The sequence below is a fragment of the Oncorhynchus masou genome, chromosome 8 (assembly GCF_036934945.1).
Source record: "Oncorhynchus masou masou isolate Uvic2021 chromosome 8, UVic_Omas_1.1, whole genome shotgun sequence".
Classification (NCBI taxonomy): domain Eukaryota; kingdom Metazoa; phylum Chordata; class Actinopteri; order Salmoniformes; family Salmonidae; genus Oncorhynchus; species Oncorhynchus masou.
This window is the reverse complement of record NC_088219.1, coordinates 36,492,914-36,515,600: the sequence shown is the minus strand read 5'-3', so window position 1 is coordinate 36,515,600 and position 22,687 is coordinate 36,492,914. Positions and strand designations below refer to the sequence as shown.

The 22,687-nt window shown below is 42.6% G+C and overlaps 1 protein-coding gene across 1 annotated transcript; it reads right to left on the bottom strand.

Annotated features, from left to right (window-relative positions):
- Positions 1-4,872: 4,872 nt before the first annotated feature.
- On the bottom strand, positions 4,873-8,021 carry cetn3 (centrin 3). The gene is made up of 5 exons (XM_064972329.1): positions 7,889-8,021; positions 6,135-6,270; positions 5,922-6,036; positions 5,618-5,809; positions 4,873-5,490 (listed from the first exon to the last, which is right to left on the bottom strand). Exons 1-5 carry the CDS (start codon positions 7,903-7,905, stop codon positions 5,447-5,449), a joined length of 504 nt encoding a protein of 167 aa, XP_064828401.1. The 5' UTR covers positions 7,906-8,021; the 3' UTR covers positions 4,873-5,446.
- Positions 8,022-22,687: the final 14,666 nt, after the last annotated feature.

Genomic DNA, 22,687 nt, shown 5'->3' with positions numbered 1-22,687 from the left:
ATACAGTGCATTCGGAAAGAAAACAGACCCCTTGAGCTTTTCCACAGTTACATTACAGCCTTATTCTAAAATGGATTCAATTCTGTTTTTTCCTCACATCTACACACACACACTACCATATAATTACAAAGCAAAAACAGATTTATATTTTTATAAATGTGCAAAAATGTCGAACACTGAAATATCACATTTACATAAGTATTCAGATCCTTTACTCAGTACTTTGTTGAAGCAACTTTGGCAGCGTTTACAACCTTGAGTCTTCTTGTGTAGGACTCTACAAGCTTGGCACACCTGTATTTGGAGAGTTTCTCCCAATCTTCTCTGCAGATCCTCTCAAGCTCTGTCAAGTTGGATGGGGAGGGTCGCTGCACAGCTATTTTCAGATCTCTCCAGAGATGTTCGATTGGGTTCAAGTCCGGGCTTTGGCTGGGTTACTCAAGGTCATTGAGACTTGTCCTAAAGCCACTCCTGCGTTGTCTTCGCTGTTTGCTTAGGGTCTGTAATATTCATATATGTAAACATACTGAATTGTAATTGGATGCATTTAACCGCCATATCATACTGTGCTATGATTGGTTAAGACCACCCAAATGGTTAGGTCATTGGCAGTTTGATCCTGTTTGGCGATCTGTAAACATGCCAGTTATAGCTAGCTAATAAAGAGCTAAGTTAAGAAATATCTTCTAGTACTGCATTTTATTATTTTGTACAAAGTGTGCAAAACAAGACATGGTGTCAGAGTAAAAGGTCTTAAAATATGGATTTTTCTGGAGTTCCTTCACCTCGAATGGACTGGGAGTCTACAAACTTACCCGATGCATGGCGTAAATACAAACAGCATGTGGAGCTAATGTTCACGGGTCCTCTGAAGGACAGAGAAGAGGAAAAATGCAGCTACTTGCTCCTCTGGATCGGTGAAAAAGGGAGAGATATTTACAGCACATGGACACTTACCGTGGCTGAATCAAAGGTACTGAAAACAAACTACGATCGTTTTGAAGCATATGTTGTGCCAAAGACCAATACGATTTTCGCTAGGTACAAATTCCATGAGAAAGTACAGGGAGCTAGCGAGTCTTTTGAACAGTTTGTGACAGAGCTGCGTCTGCTTGTGAAAGACTGTGATTATGCAAACAAGGATGAGATGGTCAGGGACCGTATTGTATTTGGAATACACTCACCGCGAGTGAGAGAAACTTTTGAATGTTGGGTCTGAGGTAAAGCTGGACAAAGCTATTGCCATAGCCAGATCTCACGAGCTAGCACAGGCTCAGATGAAAACCATTTCGAGTGGCAGCACGAGCGCATCACGTGAGCAAGCAGTGCACACACCGGTGCACAGAGAGCACGTTTTAGAACGGAGAGAGACAGAACTCCAAAACAGTGCGACACAGACTCAAAACATGTGGATACAAAGTGCATGGCGAACAAGGAAATTGCCCAGCAAAAGGCAAACAATGTACTAAATGTGGAAAATGGAATCACTTTACAAAAGTGTACAGAGCTTACCGTGGAAAAACAGTACACACAGTGAGTGAAGATGAAATGTCAATCAAAGAGTCAAACGCTGATGAACTGTTTGATTCAGTGACACAGAAAAGTCAAATATCAGAGACAGAGCAAGCCTTTGCTGTCATTGAGATAGGACCACAAGGCACAAAGTGAAAGTTCAAACTAGACACTGGTGCACAAGTAAACATTATTCCTCTGAATAAGTACCACAGCTTGACATCTGAATGCCAGCTACAGCCCACCATGCGCAGACTGGCTGGTTATGGTGGTGAACAGCTCCCAGTAAAAAGGCACATGCACTTTCAAATGCAAATACAAGGAAAGTGACATGTTGGACTTTTATGTTGATGACACTAGAGCACCTGCAGTGCTAGGTCTTAAAGCATGTTCAGACATGGACCTCATCAAGCTAGTTTTATCAGTGACAGCACCAGTAGAGACAAGACAATGTACTAGAGGAGTTTGCTGATGTTTGTACAGGAATAGGATTATTCCCAGGAGAATGTACCATTCACCTTGACCCAGACGCAACCCCTGTGGTCTACCCACCGAGAAAGATTCCCCTTGCTCTCCATGCCCGTCTGAAGAAAGAGTTGGAGAGCATGGAGCAATCTGACATAGTCACCAAGGTTACAGAACCGACTGACTGGATGAACGCGTTAGTGGTGGTGGAGAAACCACGCACAGGCAAGCTCCGAGTATGTCTCAACCCAAGAGACTTGAACAAGGCTATCAAACGCCCGCATTATCCTTTACCGTTGCTAGATGGCATCACACACAAGCTAGCGGGAGCACACTACTTCTGTGCCATGGACGCTAGATCAGGCTACTGGGCTTCCAAGGTCACAGAAGAGTCATCTAAGCTCACAACATTCAACACACCGTTTGGACGCTACAGGTTCAGCCGCCTGCCATTTGGGATCATCTCAGCCCAAGACGAGTTTCAGCGAAAGATCGACGAAATGTACGAAGGCCTCGACGGAGTTGTGGCCGACATCCTTGTCTATGGTCGAACCAAAGAGGAGCACGACCGAAACCTCCGTGCGATGCTGCAAAGGTCAACATACACCATACCTACCTGCAACACCACAAGAACTGTTGACTGACACAGAAGCATGCTCAGCATCATATCGCACAAGGTCAGGAAGAGAGGTCAAGCCCAGAGCTGTCCTAGACCTGTGAAATGTCAAAGGGTGTAGGCGGATCGCTGCCCTAAAAGAGTTTGACTTTAAACTTGTTATTGAAAGTTCACTTGAAATGCTTTGGTATTGTATTTTTTTATTTTTTATGTTAAGATGTTATTTCTACAGTGAAAGCGGAGTTGCTGAGAATCCCTTGTTTGAAAAGTAACAGTATGTTGGATTATTGTTTCAGAGTCTATGTTGATTCAGTTGGTGTAGTATGCAATATAAAATGGGTACCTACCTTGAGTTCAAACTACAGCGCATGTATTCAAAAGAAACCCTTAGAATATGTAAACATTTTTCTTTTGTTTTTAAAGAAGGGGGATGTAATATTCATGTGTAAACATACTGAATTGTAATTGGATGCATTTTACTGCCATATCATACTGTGTTATGATTGGTTAAGACCACCCAAATGGTTAGGTCATGGGCAGTTTGATCCTGGTTGGCGATACCTGAACATGCCAGTTATAGCTAGCTAATAAAGAGCTACGTTAAGAAATATCCTGTAGTACTGCATTTTATTATTTTGTACAAAGTGTGCGAAACAAGACAGGGTCGTTGTCCATTTGGAAGGTGAACCATCGCCCCAGTCTGAGGTCCTAAGCTCTCTGGAGCAGGTTTTCATCAAGGATCTCTGTACTTTGCTCCGTTCATATTTTCCTTGATCCTGACTAGTCCCTCAATCACTGCTGCTGAAAAAAATCTCCACGGCATGATGCTGCCACCACCATGCCTCACCGTAGGGATGGTGACAGGTTTTCTCCAGACGTGAAGATTGAACTCTTTGGCCCGAATGCCAATCCTGGTTTCATCAGACCAGAGAATCTTGTTTCTCATGGTCTGAGAGTCCTTTAGCTGCCTTTTGGCAAACTCCAAGCAGGCTGTCATGTCTTTTACTGAGGAGTGGCTTCCGTCTGGCCACTTTATCATAAAAGCCTGATTGGTGGAGTGCTGCAGAGATACGTTTCCTTCTGTAAGGTTCTCACATCTCCACAGAGGAACTCTGGGGCTGTCAGAGCCAGTTGTCATCATACCTCTATGGTTTTTGCAACTGCACTTGAAGAAACTTGAAAGTTCTTGACATTTTCCAGATTGACTGACCTTGATGCCTTAAAAGTAATGGACTGTCAATTCCCTTTGCTTATTGGAGCTGTTCTTACCATAATATGGACCTGGTCTTTTAACGAATAGGGCTATCTTCTGTATACCACCCCTACCTTTAATACAACTGATTAAGAAGGCACACCTTTTAATTGAAATGCATTCTAGGGGACTACCTTGAAGCTGGTTGATAGAAGGCCAAGAGTGTGTAAAGCAGTCAAAGGCAAAAGGTGGCTATTTTGAAGAATCTCAAATATATTTTTATTTCTTTAACACTTTTTTGGTTACTACAAGTTTCCACGTGTGTTATTTTATAGTACTGATGTCTTCACTATTATTCTACAATGTAGAAAATAGTACAAAATAAAAACCCTTGAATGAGTAGGTGTATCCAAACGTGAGTATTACTGTACTTGAGAAAATGTGCAAGAATTGAAGGTGCCAACAAATGTTAGTCATCATAAGAATGTTTTACTGTAATATACAAAAACGTAATCAGCTCCTCCATCAACGAGGATCAACTTCACCTTTTGTAAGGCTTCGTCCCACCACCTAAATGTGCCTTGAACTAGAAGCCTTTTGCATATTTTAGGGTTGTTTCTTTCTACCAGCATACTTTGACCTCAAATTGCGTGCATGGTACAGAAAATATGTGGCTCCTAGCCTCCCTCCTAGCCTCCCTACATGGCTCCTAGCCTCCCATGCATAGGCTACTTTCTGTCTCTACACTCTTAGAACATATGCGGTTGAACAACACAATTTATGTGTAATGATTACTCAGACACATGGGTCAGTTCTTGCAATTAATGTGTTAAAAGCTGAAAACCATACAACACACCCTAAATGTGTTCGATTATTGACCCATCACATTGTTAAAACACTAAAAACAAAATGTCTTTAAAAATAAAACTGAATAAAAACTAGTAAATTAAGTCTGAAAATAAAACAGATTTTCAAATAAAAAAATACTAATAGAAATAAAACCCAAACTAATAAAACTATAATAACCTTGGTCTGCACCCATTTTGTCAAGAGGCTCCACACCATACATACCGATCCAAGAGCAGAAGTCAGTCAATTGTGTTTATTAAGTAAAATAAATAACATTAAAAATAATTAAAAATAGTCTACTAAACTACAAAATGTGGTCGGTAAAGCCAGTTTGTATTTAAAACCGCCATCCAGAAATACTATTGAAAACGTTGAAGTTTACAAGGAATGTCTCAGAGACATGACCTGTTATGTAATCTGTACAGTTTTCTGTACGGTATGGATACACAGCGCAGCAAGTGCATCTATTCAAATTTTGAAAAGAAACTCTACTAAAAGAAAAGAACATACAATATTTGGTTGTATTTGCACCAGACATATTGTAAAAACACACAAGATGTTTCAACAAAGAAAAGAACAGGAGCGACAGCAGTGCTATTTGGGAGAGATTTTGAATCGCAGTACTCTACAGTGGCGTCCTTACCTACTCTCCTCTACTTCCCCTGGTCAGTTCTGGTCGGTCAGTGTAGATAAAGGACAGGAGACAAGGTAAGCTATTTAGCAGTCCTTCAGTGACCTGGGGGACCTATCCATCCCACAGTGAATCTATAGCCTCAGCCTCCTAGCCAAGCCCCAGAGCAGCAGCCCTTCAATCAGGAGTCTCCAGTCATTATGGATACAAAATCCTCCTGGTTGACTGGGAGAGAGAGAGAGAGAGAGAACTTTGTTTTGTATGTTGAAAGTCAGTATGACATTTTTAGTTGGTGGTTATTCCCACTTTGAATGTGTGCGTGTCTGCTCTACGCATTTGTGTGTGTGCTCACTCTCTCCGTCTCCGTCTGTATCGAACTCGTCGATCATGCTGCGTAGTTCCTCATCTGTGATGTTCTCTCCTAGCTCTCTGGCCACACGTCTCAGGTTCCTCAGGCTGATCTTCCCAGAGTCGTCATCATCAAACAGCTTAAAGGCCTTCAGGATCTCCTCCTTTGGGTCCCTCTCCAGGATACGGTCTGTCACTGAGACACACACGGGTAAACAGACACAGGGTTACACGCACACACACATGAAGAGCAGCCATAACACATACTGTACAGGGTTCCACATACACAAACAAAGCAGGAAACATACCAACTTCATTAAAGTCATCAAATGTTATTTTGCCATTCCCCTCTCTGTCGTAATCTTTTAGTATCTTCAGTATATCTACTTTCTTCACCTCAAAACCCATAGCTCTCATCGCCACCTGTGAGTGAGATATGGCAGAGTATGAGTGAAGATTAGACAGCAAAAGGGGACAACAGAATCCTAGTAATGATAAGGTAAATGTCGGTAGAGGTTTACCTTGAGTTCGTGGTAGTCTATCTCTTTGTCTTTGTCTGTGTCAAACAGCTCAAAGGCCTCTTTGATTTCATGCTTCTGTTCATCAGTCAGCTCTCTCCGTTTCTTCCGCTTGGTTTTATCCACTGCCAGCTCAGTCCTGAACATCATTGTCAGTTGGTGTCAAATTAAACACAGACCGTTTCTCAATTGCATACTCCTTGTGTCTGCATCTCCTTCTCAAAACCCATTTGAAGAGAAAGTCAGAGGGGCGGGACCTCTGACTTTCTCATCCAATGGGTTTTGAGAGAGGCGAGAGGACACGAGGAGCATGCAATTGCTATTCTCACATAGCTTATGTCTCTGAAGTAGGCTGTGTTCGAATACTCATACTAACAGCACTAACTGTACTATTTGTGACGTGAATTGAGTATATAGTATGCTTATTGGTATGGATATAGTTAGTATGCCAGAAGTTCCCGGAAGCGTACTAAATTCATCAAAATATGAAGTATACACGCAGAGGACACTATTTCTGTACTTTAGGGACCATAATGCAATTTTTCAGGAAATGGGCATAGCTTCACATTTCCAGATTTGAGGAAAATAAAAATGTTGGAAAATATGCCGCTGAAGTACAACGAGAGCGGATTCAAAATCATTGCTTTAACTATGACAAATGTTAAATGTAATAAAGTAGTGACTTTTCAAATAAGTTACCTTACAATTTAGGTTGGCTGACAATTTGTTAGCTACAATGTCCTTACGAACCACATAGCATATCATATCATTACAGCAGTATGTACCGGTCCTAACGTTAGTTGGCTACTTATACGTCAAACGTCCAGTATATTAGCTATAGGCTAACTAACTACCCAACGTTTATTGAATTGATTATTCCCGTCATTCTCAGCTAAGTGGTATAATAGTGCGTTCTTAATGGAATTCTGGTGATTTCGTAAATTCACCCTGGCTACCTACTCCGATTTAAGAGCACCCTCTTCTGAGTGTACCAGAGCTCATGGCAGGTGTCGGCAAAAAAAAAGTTTAATTCAATTGTTGCCAGCAGCAGTTACAGTCACCAACACTCTGGATAACATGACAACAGCCTATCCAGCTCTAAGGGCTTGTAAAATGGTCAGAGTTGTCTCATTTGTCTCTGGAAGTAGCTAGCCAGCGTTAGCTTTACTGTAGCTGTAAGGTCAGAATGCTCAAAGCCCGAGCTCCGAGAGCGAAACGCTCTGAATTTACAAGCGGACAAGCACTGAACTTAAGTGCGCACTCTGGCACTCCAGATTGAATTTAAGAACACACCAGAAGTCGTAAAATGTCTAACGAGTAATTTGTTACACTAACTAGCTAGCAAAAGGTTGCATAGCAACAGCAACAGCTTCCGGTAGACGGGCGAAGAGCTAGTACGCCCAACTGAAAGGATACCGTGCGTTTACAGTATACTAAAATTAACTAATAGTGTGTAGTATACAGTATGTTAGTACGGGTATTCGAACACCGATGTTGACTACAAACACACTTCATAGACACCTAAGGTTTAACTTACTGACACAGATGGTTAACTTTGGACAGTAAATAGCTAGCTAATTATCTATGGCCTAATTTGCTAATACAACAATTGTCTACTATCAAACATATCTACCTCGCTACAGTAGCTGAGCTAACCAATTTACAACAAGGAAGCTGGCTAGTGCCAGTTTGTTTCACAGTTCTTGCTAGGTAACGTTAGTCATTTAAACACTTTGCTACAATTGTAAACTAAATACCTTAAAGACAGACTCATCCTTCAAGTTGTAGCCCCAAACGTGTACAACTGGTCGTTTGAAGGCAGCTACTAAAATAACAACAAAGCACCTTGTAACAAATCCGTTAATCCGCGCCTGTTTCGCTGTTTCCCATTGGTTGCTGGATCAGTGCTCGGCTACAAAACCGCTTCTGATTTGTCAGATGAAATCTACAGTTGCTGCGCATTTTCCTACATGAAGAAATGTCCTGTTGTGCCTGCTGCACTCTCTGCCCAGTATAAGGCGCTGTATGTCTGTTGACAAGAGAAATGCAGAGACCAGTAATGGAAAATCCTCACTCTCAGACCAAAGTCAAGCAGGAGGACTGGTCAGCCTGCCTACATTAACAAGACAACAGATGACTTCTGTGAAATCAGGTAATCAGACTTCCTTTTCATTAGCAAAATAATGTGTACCACCACATGCCCATTTACCTGAGAATTTGTACTTTTTAGTTAGAAATATCATTAAATGTTGATATTATAGCAGAGCCATATAATTACAATATAAATAAATATATGAAAGTGGGGAGCAGTATGTAGTAGTAGTAGTAGCAGGGCAATTCCATTGGAACATGATAAAGCTCAGACTGGTTTTTCACCTTAATAAAATGTATGCCAAACAAAAACCATTGATTGCAAAGTTAAACTTACTACACAGGTCCATATGCACAATGACTACTTTTAACAATGTCTACTGAACATTTTACAAAAACACATTCACTTAAAGTGAGGATGAGGATGTAAAGTTTGGCAACAGATGTTATGTTTCTCTCCGTTTTCCAAAAACTCTGTTAAATATATGCTCTGAATTAAGAGTCAAAGATGTCTGCAGAAAGAATGGGCTGTCAGCTATGCTATGACACCGTGAGTTTGAAAACATCTATTTTGGTTATTGAACTACATGTACATTAAATTAAATGGATTAACACCCAGTTACAGAATGACATCAATGGTCCCTGATCTGTATTACACCGAAATGCATAACTATGGATATGTGATGTATTCACTGTGATGTATCCTGAATAGGTACACAAAGGTAGAAGAATGCAATAACCTTTTTTGCATGTTGTGTATTATTCGTTTATGTTTCCCATGTTTGGACACAGCAAAGTTCAGTACAGTAAAGTACAATACAGTACATTATACTGTACTCAACTCTAGTGTGCTCTACCATACTGTACTGTATCGCATTGTAATAAACTCTACTCTTCTGTACAGTACTGTGCTGACCCACAGTATACTCTATTTTTCTTTACTGTAATGTACTGTATTGTACTGATCTCTACTTTTCTTTACTGTACTGTCGTAAAATGTGCTGTCCATATTTAGATGTCTATGATTGCTTCAGATAACTGACCAAATTTCAGCTACTTTTCAACTTCCATGGACATCCAGTGTCGGTCGGTGCTCAGTGATTAAGGACGCTGGTTACAATAAACAGAAAGAGAGAGGGCTCATGGGTAGGTGTCAGTAAGAGCCAGAAGATGTGACATAAACTGAATAGAGGGAGAGACAGAGAGAGAGAGAGTGAAAGAGATAGACAGGGAGAAAGAAAGAAAAGAGAGAGAGAGAGAAAGGGGTTAATCCAGCCAATTAAAAAGTATGCCAGTGGAATGGAAGACAGTAGCAGGTGACCCAACTGTGGTTTGTGTGGTTTCCTTTCCTATTTTAGCCAATTCCCTAGCCACGTCCTCAGAGCATGGGAAGGTTCTCCCCGTCCCAGTCTTCCGTCCCCACTTGCTTCAAGATCTCCACCATTGTTCCTGTACCCAAGTAAGCGAAGGTAACTGAACTAAATGACTATCGCCCCGTAGCAATCACTTCTGCCATCATGAAGTGCTTTGAGAGGGTAGTTGAGGATCATATCATATCACCTCCACCTTACCCGACACCCTAGATCACTACAATTTGTATACTGCCCCAACAGATCCACGGATGATGCAATCGCCATCGCACTGCACACTGCCCTATCCCACCTGGACAAGAGGAATACCTATGTAAGAATACTGTTCTGACTACAGCACAGCCTTCAACACCATAGTGCCCTCCAAGCTCATCATTAAGCTTGGGGCCCTCGGTCTGAACCCCGCCCTGTGCAACTGGGTCCTGGACTTCCTGACGAGCCACCCCAACGTGGTAAAGTTAGGCAACAACCCCTCCACTACGCTGATCCTCAACACTGAGGCCCCTCAGGGGTGCAGGCTCAGCCCCCTCCTGTACTCCCTTTTCACCCATGACTGCGTGTCCACGCACGCCTCCAACTCAATCATCCCATATTGCAGATGACACAACAGTGGTAGGCCTGATTACAGACAATGACGAGACAGAATACAGGTAGGAGGTGAGGGCCCCAGAGGAAATGTGCCAGGAAAATAACCTCTCCCTAAATCTCAACAAAACGAAGGAGCTGATTGTGGACTTCAGGAGACAGCAGAGGGAACAAGCCCCCATCCACATAGATGGCGCCCAGTGGAGAAGGTGAAAAGCTTCAAGTTCCTCGATGTACATATCACTGACAATCTGAAATGGTCCACGCACACAAACAGTGTGGTGAACAAGGTGCAACAGCGCCTCTTCCACCTCCGGATGCTGAAGAAACTCGGCATGGCCCCCAAGACCCTCACAAACTTTTACAGATGCACCTTTGAGCACATCCTGTCGGGCTGTATCACCGCCTGGTACGGCAACTGCACAGTCCGCAACCGCAGGGCTCTCCAGAGGGTGGTGCTGTCAGCCCAACACATCATCGAGGGCACACAGCCTGCCCTTCAGGATATCTACAGCACCCGGTGTCGCAAGAAGACCAAGAAGTTCATCAAGGACCTCAGCCACCCGAGCCACAGCCTGTTCACCCCGCAATCATCCAGAAGGCGAGGTCAGTTACAGGTGCATCAAAGCTGGGACCGAGAGACTGAAAAACAGCTTCTATCTCAAGGCTATCAGACTGTTAAATAGCCATCACTAGCCGGCCTCCACCCAGTACCCTGCCCTGAACTTAGTCACCATCACTAGCCAGCTACCACCCATTTACTCAAGCCTGCACCTTAGAGGTTGCTGCCCTATGTACATAGACATGGAACACTGGTCACTTTAATAATGTTTACATACTGTTTTACCCATTTCATGTACAGTTGAAGTCTGAGGTTTACATACACCTTTGCCAAATACATTTAAACTCAGTTTTTCACAATTCTTGACATTTAATACTAGTAAAAATTCCCTGTCTCCCTCATGATGCCAACTATTTTGTGAAGTGCACCAGTCCCTCCTGCAGCACTGAGTTTGAAGGTAGGTCTTGAAATACATCCACAGGTACATCTCCAATTGACTCAAATGATGCCAATTCACCTATCAGAATCTTCTAAAGCCATGACACAATTTTCTGGAATTTTCCAAGCTGTTTAGGCACAGTCAACTTAGTGTATGTAAGTTTCTGACCCACTGTTGTGACACAGTATGATAAGTGAAACAATCTGTCTGTAAACAATTTTTTGAAAAAAAATGTCCTAACCGACTTGCCAAAACTATAGTTTGTTAACAAGAAAGGAGGGGTTGAAAAACAAGTTTTAATGACTCCAACCTAAGTGCATGTAAACTTCCAACTTCAACTGTATATTCTGTATTCTAGTCAGGGCCATCCTATTAAACTATTGCTGTACCTAAACTATTGCTGTACATATACTATTCTGTCTTACATATTCTTCAGATATACTACGTATACTATCCACATACTGTCCATAATGCCTATGCATCCCATCACATATACATATACAGTGGGGCAAAAAAAGTATTTAATCAGCCACCAATTGTGCAAATTCTCCCACTTAAAAATATGAGAGAGGCCTGTAATTTTCATCATAGGTACACTTCAACTATGACAGACAAAATGAGAAAAAAAAATCCAGAAAATCACATTGTATGATTTTTAATTTAGTCAGAAATCTTGCTTGTTTGTAGGTGACCAAATACTTATTTTCCACCATAATTTGCAAATAAATTCATTAAAAATTCTACAATGTGATTTTCTATATGTTTTTTTTCTAATTTTGTCTGTCATAGTTGAAGTGTGCATATGATGAAAATTACAGGCCTCTCTCATATTTTTAAGTGGGAGAACTTGCACAATTGGTGGCTGACTAAATACTTTTTTTGCCCCACTGTACACTACATGACCAACAGTACAATGCATTTGAAAAGTATTCAGACCCCTTTACTTTTTCCACATTTTGTTATGTTACAGCCTTATTCTAAAATGGATTAAATAGTTTTTCCCTCATCAATCTACACACAATACCCCATAATGCCAAAGAAAAAACAGGTTTCTATACATTTTTGTTAAACCACCTTTGGCAGAAATTACAGCCTTTAGTCTTCTTGGGTATGAAGCATCCAGATTGGCACACCTGTGTTTGGGGATTTTCTCCCATTCTTTTCTGCAGATCCTCTCCAGCTCTGTCAGGTTTGAATGGAAGGTCCTTCTGGAAGGTTCTCCCATCTCCACATAGGAACTCTGGAGCTCTGTCAGAGTGACCATCGGGTTCTTGGTCACCTACCTGACCAAGGCCCTTCTCCTCCGATTGCTCAGTTTGGCCAGACGGCCAGCTCTAGGAAGAGTCTTGTTGGTTCTATTGTTTTCATTTTAGAATGATGGAGGCCACTGTCCTGTCTCGGAGCTCGACAGAAAATTCCTTCAACCTCATGCCTTGGATTTTGCTCTGACATGCACTGTCAACTTATTTAGACAGGTGTGTGTGCCTTTCCAAATCATGTCCAGTCAACTGACTCCAATCACCTGACCTTGTAGAAACATCTCACGGATGATCAATGGAAAAAGGATGCACCTGAGCTCAATTTCGAGTCTCATAGTAAAGGGTCTGAATTCCTATGTAAATAAGTTATTTCCGTTTTTTATTCTAAAAACCTGTTTTCTCTTTGTCATTGTGGGATATTGTGTGTAGATTGATGAGGGGAAAAAAATAATTTTATCCATTTTAGAATAAGGCTGTAACGTAACAAAATGTGGGGAAGGGGTCTGAATACTTTCTGAATGCACTGACACCTGCTCATCGAACATCTTCCAAAATCATGGGCATTAATATGGAGTTGGTTCTCCCTTTGCTGCTATAACAGCCTCCACTCTTCTCGGAAGGCTTTCCACTAGATGTGGTAAGTCTACCTTTACTTGTTACTTCTGTGAACTTTGATATAAGTTGGCAGGGTTTTTTACTTCAACATTATTGTGTTTTAATGTATTTCTAATACCTTTTAAGACTTGTTCTGCTAGATGTTTTCTAAGAACCCTTTTCTATCTGACTGACCAGAAATCAAAGCCTTTACTTACGGCTAATTTTTCAGATGGGAAATGGTTGAAAGTGCATATATGCCTTCATTTCTCAAAAACATTAGACTCTTATATTTCATTTGACACCAAATTTGATGTGCTTCTATGGACTTCACGTGTTAGTGCTCCTTTTGCATTGAAATGGCCAGTAGTAGTGGTAGTGGTAGTGTTGGTAGTAGTAGTGGTAGTGGTGGTAGTAGTAGTGGTAGTAGTAGTAGTGGTAGTGTCAGAAAAAGGTCAGTAGCAGTAATTATGTAACAATCATAGTAGACTACTAGACCATATCAGGAATGTTTAGCTTTCGTTTCACTTTTATCTCAAAGTGTTTATTCTCTCAATGACCTCTGAGTAACAATCGGCTACATTCAAATGACTCTGAATGCAATAACTTTCTTTCTTTGAATCCCTGTTAAGTTCTGCGTATAAAAATGCTTGGTCATTTAGCAGACGCTCTTATCCAGAGCAACTTACAAGTGCATAAGGGTTAAGTGCCTTGCACAAGGGCACATCGGCAGATTTTTCACCCATGTTCTTTCATTGAACTTATCACAAACGTTAACAAACCTGTTGATTTTCTGTGTATCTGCGAAAGCTTCAAACTCGACATAGGACACAGACCTAGGATCAGCTAACCTAGATGGAAACCTAACCTTTATTGTTAGGGAGTCGTGCAAAAAACTGCACTTAGAACAGCGTCTACATCTCCATGATGACCTTCTTTTCAGTTATCAGGTGAGTAAAGCACACGGTATGATTGCATGGTGTAGAAACTAATTGGCCAATGGAAACATGCGATAGCTAGACTTTGGCCCTGGACACAGACAGACCGGCACACTGCCCAGATGTCTGGAATACCAGGTAAACATAAAAGCCAAATTACATTTAGTTGTGTGGCAGTCATCATCTGTGTTTGTGTGTGTGGCTTGTATGGTGTGTGTGCCCTTGTGTGGGATTGTTACATATGTAATCTCCTGTGCAATGTGGAGGTTGTTATCGATTTAACGGTCAAATTAATTGATGTCTTTCTCTTATGTGCTCACTGTTCCCGGAGTATTCTCACTGCCCAGGGTCACCACACACACACATGCACACACACCCTGGGTCATTAGTTATGATGAGGGGCTGTGAGTTGTGCTACGGTGAGAGGCAAATTGCCCAGAGCATGATCTGCCCTGAGAACATATTCCAGGACTTCCAAATATCTGTGTCAGGACATGCAAACACACTTCTACTTGTTCCTCTATTCTCTTCTCTCTCTCTCTCTCTCTCTCTCTCTCTCTCTCTCACACACTCTCTCTCTCTCTCTCTCTCTCTCACACACACACACACACACACACACACACACACACACACACACACACACACACACATACATGGGTTGCCTTTCTGGCTGTGTTTCTTCAGCCAGTCCAAACCGGTTTGTGTTTATCTCTGGTACAATAACAGCTCCTGTAGAGCATCTGCCAAAACTATACTCGTGTGTGTGTGCGTGTGTGTGTGTGTGTGTGTGAGTGTGTGTGTGTGTGTGTGTGTGTGTGAGAGAGATATTGGTGTGTCAGTTGTAAACACACCACAGTTGAAGCACAACAAAGGCAGGAGATCTTTCTGATTGTTTCAGCATGTACAGGAGACAGAACCTGTTATACACTGGATTAATTAATGGTTCTGTGTAATGTTAAATTCTTTGTCCATTTATAGCCCCTGGCTGATGGTCTATAGATGCTCAAAACTATATACAAACTAACTCTGTTGAAATGCATCTTACTAGGGCATAGTAGGTTTAGGTTTCATGTTAAGTTTAGTTTACCTTTACATTAAACACATCTCATTGGCACTATTTTCAATTTCATAAGACAATATTTATGTATTTCTTACATAAACATATGAACTAAGTGTGCTTGATTATTTATATTATACAATCAATTAAATTAAGATGTTTTGTCACTGGCCTGCACACAATACTCCATAATGTCAAAGTGAAATTGTGTTTTCGAAATGTTTACAAATGAATTACAAATTAAAAGCTGAAATATCTTGAATCAATAAGTATTCAACCCCTTTGTTATAGCAAGCCTAAATAAGTTCAGGAGTAAAATGTGCTTAAAAATTCAGATAATAAGTTGCATGGACAATAATAGTGTTTAACATGATTTTTGAATGACTACCTCATCTCTGTAGCCCACACACAATTATCTGTAAGGTCCCTCGGTCGAGCAGTAAATTTCAAACACAGATTCCACCACAAAGACCAGGGAGGTTTTCCAATGCTTCGCAAAGAAGGGAACCTTTTGGTAAAAGGGTAAAACAAAAAACAGACATTGAGTATCCCTTTGAGCATGGTAAAGTTAATAATTACACTTTGGATGGTGTATCAATACACCCAATCACTACAACGATACATGTGTCCTTTACTGGGGTGGCAGGGTAGCCTAGTGGTTAGAGCGTTGGACTAGTAACCAGAAGGTTGCAAGTTCAAACCCCCGAGCCGACAAGGTACAAATCTGTCGTTCTGCCCCTGAACAGGCAGTTAACCCACTGTTCCTAGGCCGTCATTGAAAATAAGAATTTGTTCTTAACTGACTTGCCTAGTAAAATAAAGGTAAAATAAAAAAAAAGACTCAAAAATAAGTAAGTGGAATGGAATGGAAACCAGGTGTGTCAAGACAAAACTTTAGTGGCATACCCGAGCACTGAGACAGCACAGCCCCTATCCCAGCCTCGGACGCATCCACCTCAACTCTTGAACGCTAAGGATGGATCAGGATGAGCCAGCACGGGAGCCGAGGTAAACAGAGCCTTCTGTTGACAAAAAGCCCTGTCTGCCTCTGCTGACCACTGCTGGGAATGCTGGGAAAACTCAGGAAATGCTATATACAACCACATGTGTGCAACAGGGAGCTCTGGGTGAGGTGTCTGCCTAATCATCAAAATCAAATCAAATGTATTTGTCACATACACATGGTTAGCAGATGTTAATGCAGTGTAGCGAAATGCTTGTGCTTCTAGTTCCGACAATGCAGTAATAACCAACGAGTAATCTAACTAACAATTCCAAAACTACTACCTTATACACACAAGTGTAGGGCAGGTGAAAGGGATAGAATATGTACATAAAGGAATGAGTGATGGTACAGAGCGGCATAGGCAAGATGTAGTAGATGGTATCGATGGCCAGTATATACATATGAGATGAGTATGTAAACAAAGTGGCATAGTTTAAAGTGGCTAGTGATACATGTATTACATAAAGATGCAGTAGATTATATAGAGTCCAGTATATACGTATACATATGAGATGAATTATGTAGGGTATGTAAACATTATATTAAGTAGAGTTGTTTAAAGTGGCTAGTGATATATTTTACATAAATTCCCATCAATTCCCATTATTAAAGTGGCTGGAGTTGAGTCAGTGTGTTGGCAGCAGCCACTCAATGTTAGTGGTGGCTGTTTAACAGTCTGATGGCTTTGAGATAGAAGCTGTTTTTCAGTCTCTCGGTCCCAGCTTTGATGCACCTGTGCTGACCTGAACAGGGCCTTTCTGGATGATAGCGGACCGGGGAAAGGAAGGAGGCTCGACTTAGTTGTGTCCTTGATGATCTTTATGGCCTTCCTGTGACATCGGGTGGTGTAGGTGTCCTGGAGCAGGTGTGTTGCCAGGCGGTGATGGGAAGAGACTGTAATTTCCCTCTGGAGAGCCTGTACGGTGCCTGAGGGCGGACACCCTTGCCTTAGCTAAAGTGGCGCCACAAGACCAGCCCACAGATGCTGTCCGACCGTGCATCTGACCCAAGAAGTTTGTGTGCTGGGGTGACAAGATCAAAAATTCTTCACATCTCCTGAGATGAAGACACTGTGGGGGAGTGGGCTCTTCACGATGCTGTCTGTGTGGGTGGATCCAATCCCATACCACTGTGTGCCACCAGGAACTGGAAACTTATGGGAGTGGGATCCCATCGATGTGGATAGTGAGGTGTTCCCTCTCCGTGTCATACATCCTGGACAGTGCGTCTGCCTTAACTCCTTAGTCTTGATCTGTAGGTTGAGTGAAAACAAAGGGGTGATTTTCCTGACACCACACTCGCCTGGCGGCCCTCACCGCCTCCCTGTAGGCCATCTACTCCGTTGTTGGTCATCAAATGCCTACCACTGTTTTGTCCCCCAAGCCAACTTGATGATTTAGTTGAGGCGTGCAGCCACGCAGTCATGGGTGAACAGGGATTACAGTTGAGGGCTCAGAACGCACCTTGTGGGGACCCAGTGTTGAGGATCAGCGGGGTGGAGATGTTGTTACCTACCCTCACCACCTGGGGGCAGCCCGTCAGGAAGTCCAGTACCCAGTTGGACAGGGCGGGGTCCAGACCCAGGGTCTCGAGCTTGATGACAGTTTGGAGGGTACTATGGTGTTAAATGCTGAGCTATAGTCGATGAACAGCATTCCTGTCTTCTTGTCCACTGCTTAGGAAGTGCTGGGAAAACTGAGAAATTGCTATATACAACCACATGTGTGCAACAGGGAGTCTAGGGTGTGGAGGTGGTCTGCCTAATCACTTCATGATCTGTGGACCTATTTGTCACGATACAAATTGGTTACCTCTAGCTTTCTTGGGAGGGTGGAACAATGATATGGCCCTAGTTCTCAAAAGCAGTAATACCAGACTGGGATAATCTAATTGACAATTCCAAAACACTACCTTATACCACAAGTCTGGAAAATGATGGCCCTCTAAAGGCATGATGGAACACCAGACTGGCAGATAAGTTGATTGAACATGTTTAAATGTATTACACACAGCCAGCTGGATGCAGTATGAAGGAAAGTCTGCATGTTTTTGTGGCTAGTGTCAGTGGGCACTGTATTGTCCTTGCAGGGTTAACATTTAGTCTGTTTTACTCACATCGGCTGCAGTGAAGGACTGGGCTGGTATGTTTTTGTATTAAGTAGATTGTTTAAGTGGCACTGTATTGTCCTCAAATTCCCAAAAAAAGTTATTTAGTCTGCCTGGGAGCAAGACATCCTGGTCCGTGACTTAAAGTGGCTGTAATCCGTGATTGACTGTAGACCCTGTCACATACCTCTTGTGTTTGAGCAGTTGAATTGCGGTTCTACTTTGTCTCTATACTGACGCTTAGCTTGTTTGATTGCCTTGCGGAGGGAATAGCTAAACTGTTTGTATTCGGTCATGTTTCCGGTCACCTTGCCCTGATTAAAAGCAGTGGTTGAACGCTTTCAGTTTCACGCGAATGCTGCAATCAATCCACGGTTTCTGGTTTGGGAATGTTTTAATCGTCCTGGATGGGAACGACATCTTCAACGCGATGCGTTCTCACAAACTCGCTCCACCTGAATCAGCGTATTGAGGGCAATGTTGTTGTTTGACGTACGAAACATATCCCAGTCCACGGATGGAAGCAGTCTTGGAGCTTGGAATCAGATTGGTCGACCAGCGTTGAACAGACCTCAGCGCGGAGCTTCTGCTGTTTTAGCTTCTGTCTGTGTGGCAGGGAGCAATTCGGAGCTTGTTTGTCTGTCTGTGTACGGGAGGAACAAAACTGGACTACCCTCTCAGCTTTTCCCAAAGGAGGGCGGGGCGGGCCTTATATGCGTTTCCGGAAGCTAGAATAGCGATGATCCAAGGTTTTACCAGCCCTGGTTGCGCAATCGATATGCTGATACAATTTAGGTGAGATGATCCACCAGTGCTCCGCCTGCCACCTCAATTACCTGGGAAACCTCCCCAGCACCGACCAGCAGTGTGTGATCTGCGGCCACAGTTGGTGCAGGGAACGGTCCCCCCTCCGGTCCCCCTCATAGCAGCACCTCCCAGCTCCATCGGGGTAGGATCAGAGGTGCTGGGGGATGGAACTGACGGACCCCGATCTGGACGTCCGCGGGATGCCAACAGGTTATCCAGCCGGATGGATAGGTCCACCAGCTGGTCCAGGTTCAGTGTGGTGTCCCTGCAGGTGTCCCTGCTGTCCCTACCTATAGTCGATGAACAGCACCTTCTGGTCGATCAGGGCCCACTCATTCCATCCCGCGTCGGCGGCCAGAGTTCTAAAATTCAGAGCGAACTCTTGAGCGCTCCTCATCCCTTGGAACAAGCATTCGCCCGCCGCTCTCCCCTCAGGTGGATGATCGAAAACTTGTGAAATCTTTGTAGTTGTCCAACTTCGGCCTTCTCTTCCCCAGATGGCGTTGGCCCAGACCAGTTCTTTTCCAGTCAGACAAGATATGAGGGTGCTCACTCTCTCATGTCCTGAGGGGGCTGGCTGAACAACTGCCAGGTAGACCTCCAGCTGGAGTAGGAACCCCTGGCACCCGGCAGCCGTTCCATCATAATCTCCCGGGAGCGAGAGTCGAATCCCACTGGATCCTGATGAAGGAGGTGTGGACATCAAAAATAAGTAAGGTTCCAACAAGGAACAAACACAATAATCCAGAGCACTAACAACGAGAACCCACATGACAAACAATAACGCACAAAACAGAGAGGGAAGTCAGAGGGTTAAATAAGGAACATAATTCATGGAATGGAAACCAGGTGTGTATGATCAAGGCAAAACTAAATGAAACATGGATCGGTGGTGTCTAGAAAGCGGTGACGTCGAACGCCGCCCGAAGAAGGAGAGGGACCAACTTCGGCCGAAGTCGTGACACCGACACTCCATCTTTACTCCTCCATATTTACTGGATTGGTTGAACAGTGCAGAAGAGAACCTCTCTCGACATTTTTTTTTCTTCTCATCAAGACCAGTATCAAGGCTGGGGGGGATCTAGTTTCATGTGTTTATTTTACGCCTGATACATTAGGTTAAACCGATCACCTTTTGGGTTAGTGCACAGTGGCAAGAAGTGACAATCACACAACACCTTTTTTTTTAACTAGACAAGTCAGTTAAGAACAAGTTCTTATTTTCAACGACAGCCTAGGAAGAGTGTTCAGCTGTCTTTTTCAGGGGCAGAACGACAGTTTACCTCGCCAGCTCTGGGATTCGATCTTGCAACCTTTCGGCCATTGCTCTAACCACTAGGCTAACTACTACAACGATGACCCAAGAAAATACTCTCTGTCTGGCTACCACACATAAGCTACTTTCTGTCACTAAAATCAAAAGTGAAACTAAATGTTTATATAAAACTTAAACTCAATAAAACTCGTAAAGTGAATCTAAAAATGAACTTAAACTGAATGTCAAACCATTTTTTTAAAAACAAATAGAAATAAAAACTAACATAAAACACAAAACTATGATAACCTTGGTACACACACAGCCTCGTGCCGGTTAGAACCTGTTCTTGTCCTTGTTTCCTCCCCAAGGGCGTGTACATGACAGTATCTACACTATGATGGTCAGTGATGTAGTGGTAAAAAACAATAGGTGGGTAAACTCAGTTCGTCGGTCACAGTGAAAAAAGTTATGCTCCCTATACTTTCAATGCATTTCTCTACAAAAGGAGGGTAAACTGTGATGCAAAACCATTGGTCATTAAACTGTGTTTACCCTTCACTACACCACTGAAGATAGGATGTGTGTGCGTGTGTGTGTGTGTGTGTGTGTGTGTGTGTGTGTGTGTGTGTGTGTGTGTGTGTGTGTGTGTGTGTGTGTGTGTGTGTGTGTGTGTGTGTGTGTGTGTGTGTGTGTGTGTGTGTGTGTGTGTGTGTGTGTGTGTGTGTGTGTGTGTGTGTGTGTGTGTGTGTGTGTGTGTGTGTGTGTGTGTGTGTGACATGAGAACAGACCTCAGGGGGGAAACTGCCTTTATCTGACTTCCTGACATACTATTTCTCAATATGACCACAACTACTACACTGATGAGAAGGAAAAATACTCTCTCTCTCTGGGTATCTCTCTCTCTGGGTATCTCTCTCTCTCTCTCTCTCTCTCTCTGGGTATATCTCTCTCTGGGTATCTCTCTTCCTCTCTCTCTCTCTCTGGGTATCTCTGTCTCTCTTTGGGTATCTCTCTCTATCTCTCTCTCTCTATGGGTATCTCTCTATGGGTATCTCTCTCTCTCTCTATGGGTATCTCTCTCTCTCTGGTTATCTCTCTCTCTCTCTGGGTATCTCTCTCTCTCTCTGGGTATCTCTCTCTGGGTATCTCTCTCTCTCTATCTGGGTATCTCTCTCTCTCTCTCTTTGGGTATCTGGGTCAGGGTGGTGACTAAGATAATGAAGTTCTAGCAAAGAATGGGACTGGACTTCACATTCCTTACAAAAAAACACACAAAAGAATTACATGAGAAAAGATCAAGTGGCAAAAATGTCTGCATTCTGACACTTGTGAAGATTCAAATACATTTTTCTCAATTGAACAAATTACATGAGAAATGTTCACGAGTCAGACACATGGTTTTCCAACACAAGTGAACAAATCAGCGGAAAAAAGTAACGTGGGAAAAACAAACACGTGAAATAGAAAACTGCATTTTCACATTTTAATTTCAACTAGGGCTGTCAAACGATGGAGTTTATTGCAGAATTAAAAGTAACATAAGTAAAGTAACGGTCAGCAAAATAAGGTCAATTTATTTAACCTGTGAAGTTGTGAAGTGAAGTTTTTGACATCACACTGTTGTTTTTATCTGTATTGATTATGTATTTTTGATGTTTTCAGTGCTTTCAGACAAAGCGAGAAGAAAAAAGAGTGCTCTAAAATTACTAAACGTTCGGTTGAGTTTAGGACTGTTGCGGTGATGATATTACCACCACACCAGCGGTCACGAGTCTTGAGGTCAGTAAAATTCCACGTGCCTGTTTAGTCACGCTAACTAGGCTTCTCCAAGCTTTGATGCTGCTGATGGTCATTAGTAACCTACAAAACTTGCTAACTGCCTGGTACTCAGCACTCTATTGTGACTTGTGAATGATGCCCAACGTAAGGCAAGAAACAATGCCTTTTTTTTGCTTTTTCAAATCATAGTCGCACACCTCATGTACTGTAGCCTAGCCCAAAGGCCTATATGTTTTGATAAGGTTTGTATCACAAATAAAGTGGCTAAATAACTTTTTTAAATGAAGCACATTAATTGGCTTTACAAGAGGTGTACAGTCGTGGCCAAAGGTTTTGAGAATGAAATGTCTGCTGCCTCCGTTTGTATGATGGCAATTTGCATATACTCCAGAATGTTATGAAGATTGATCAGATGAATTGCAATTCATTTCTACGTCCCTCTTTGCCATGCAATTGAACTGAATCCCCCCCAAAATATTTCCATTGCATTTCAGCTCTGCCACAAAAGGACCAGCTGACATCATGTCAGCGATTCTCTCGTGAACACAGGTGTGAGTGTTGACGAGGACAAGGCTGGAGATCACTCTGTCGTGCTGATTGAGTTCAAATAACAGACTGGAAGCTTCAAAAGGAGGGTGGTGCTTGGAATCATTGTTCTTCCTCTGTCAACCATGGTTACCTGCAAGGAAACACATGCCGTCATCA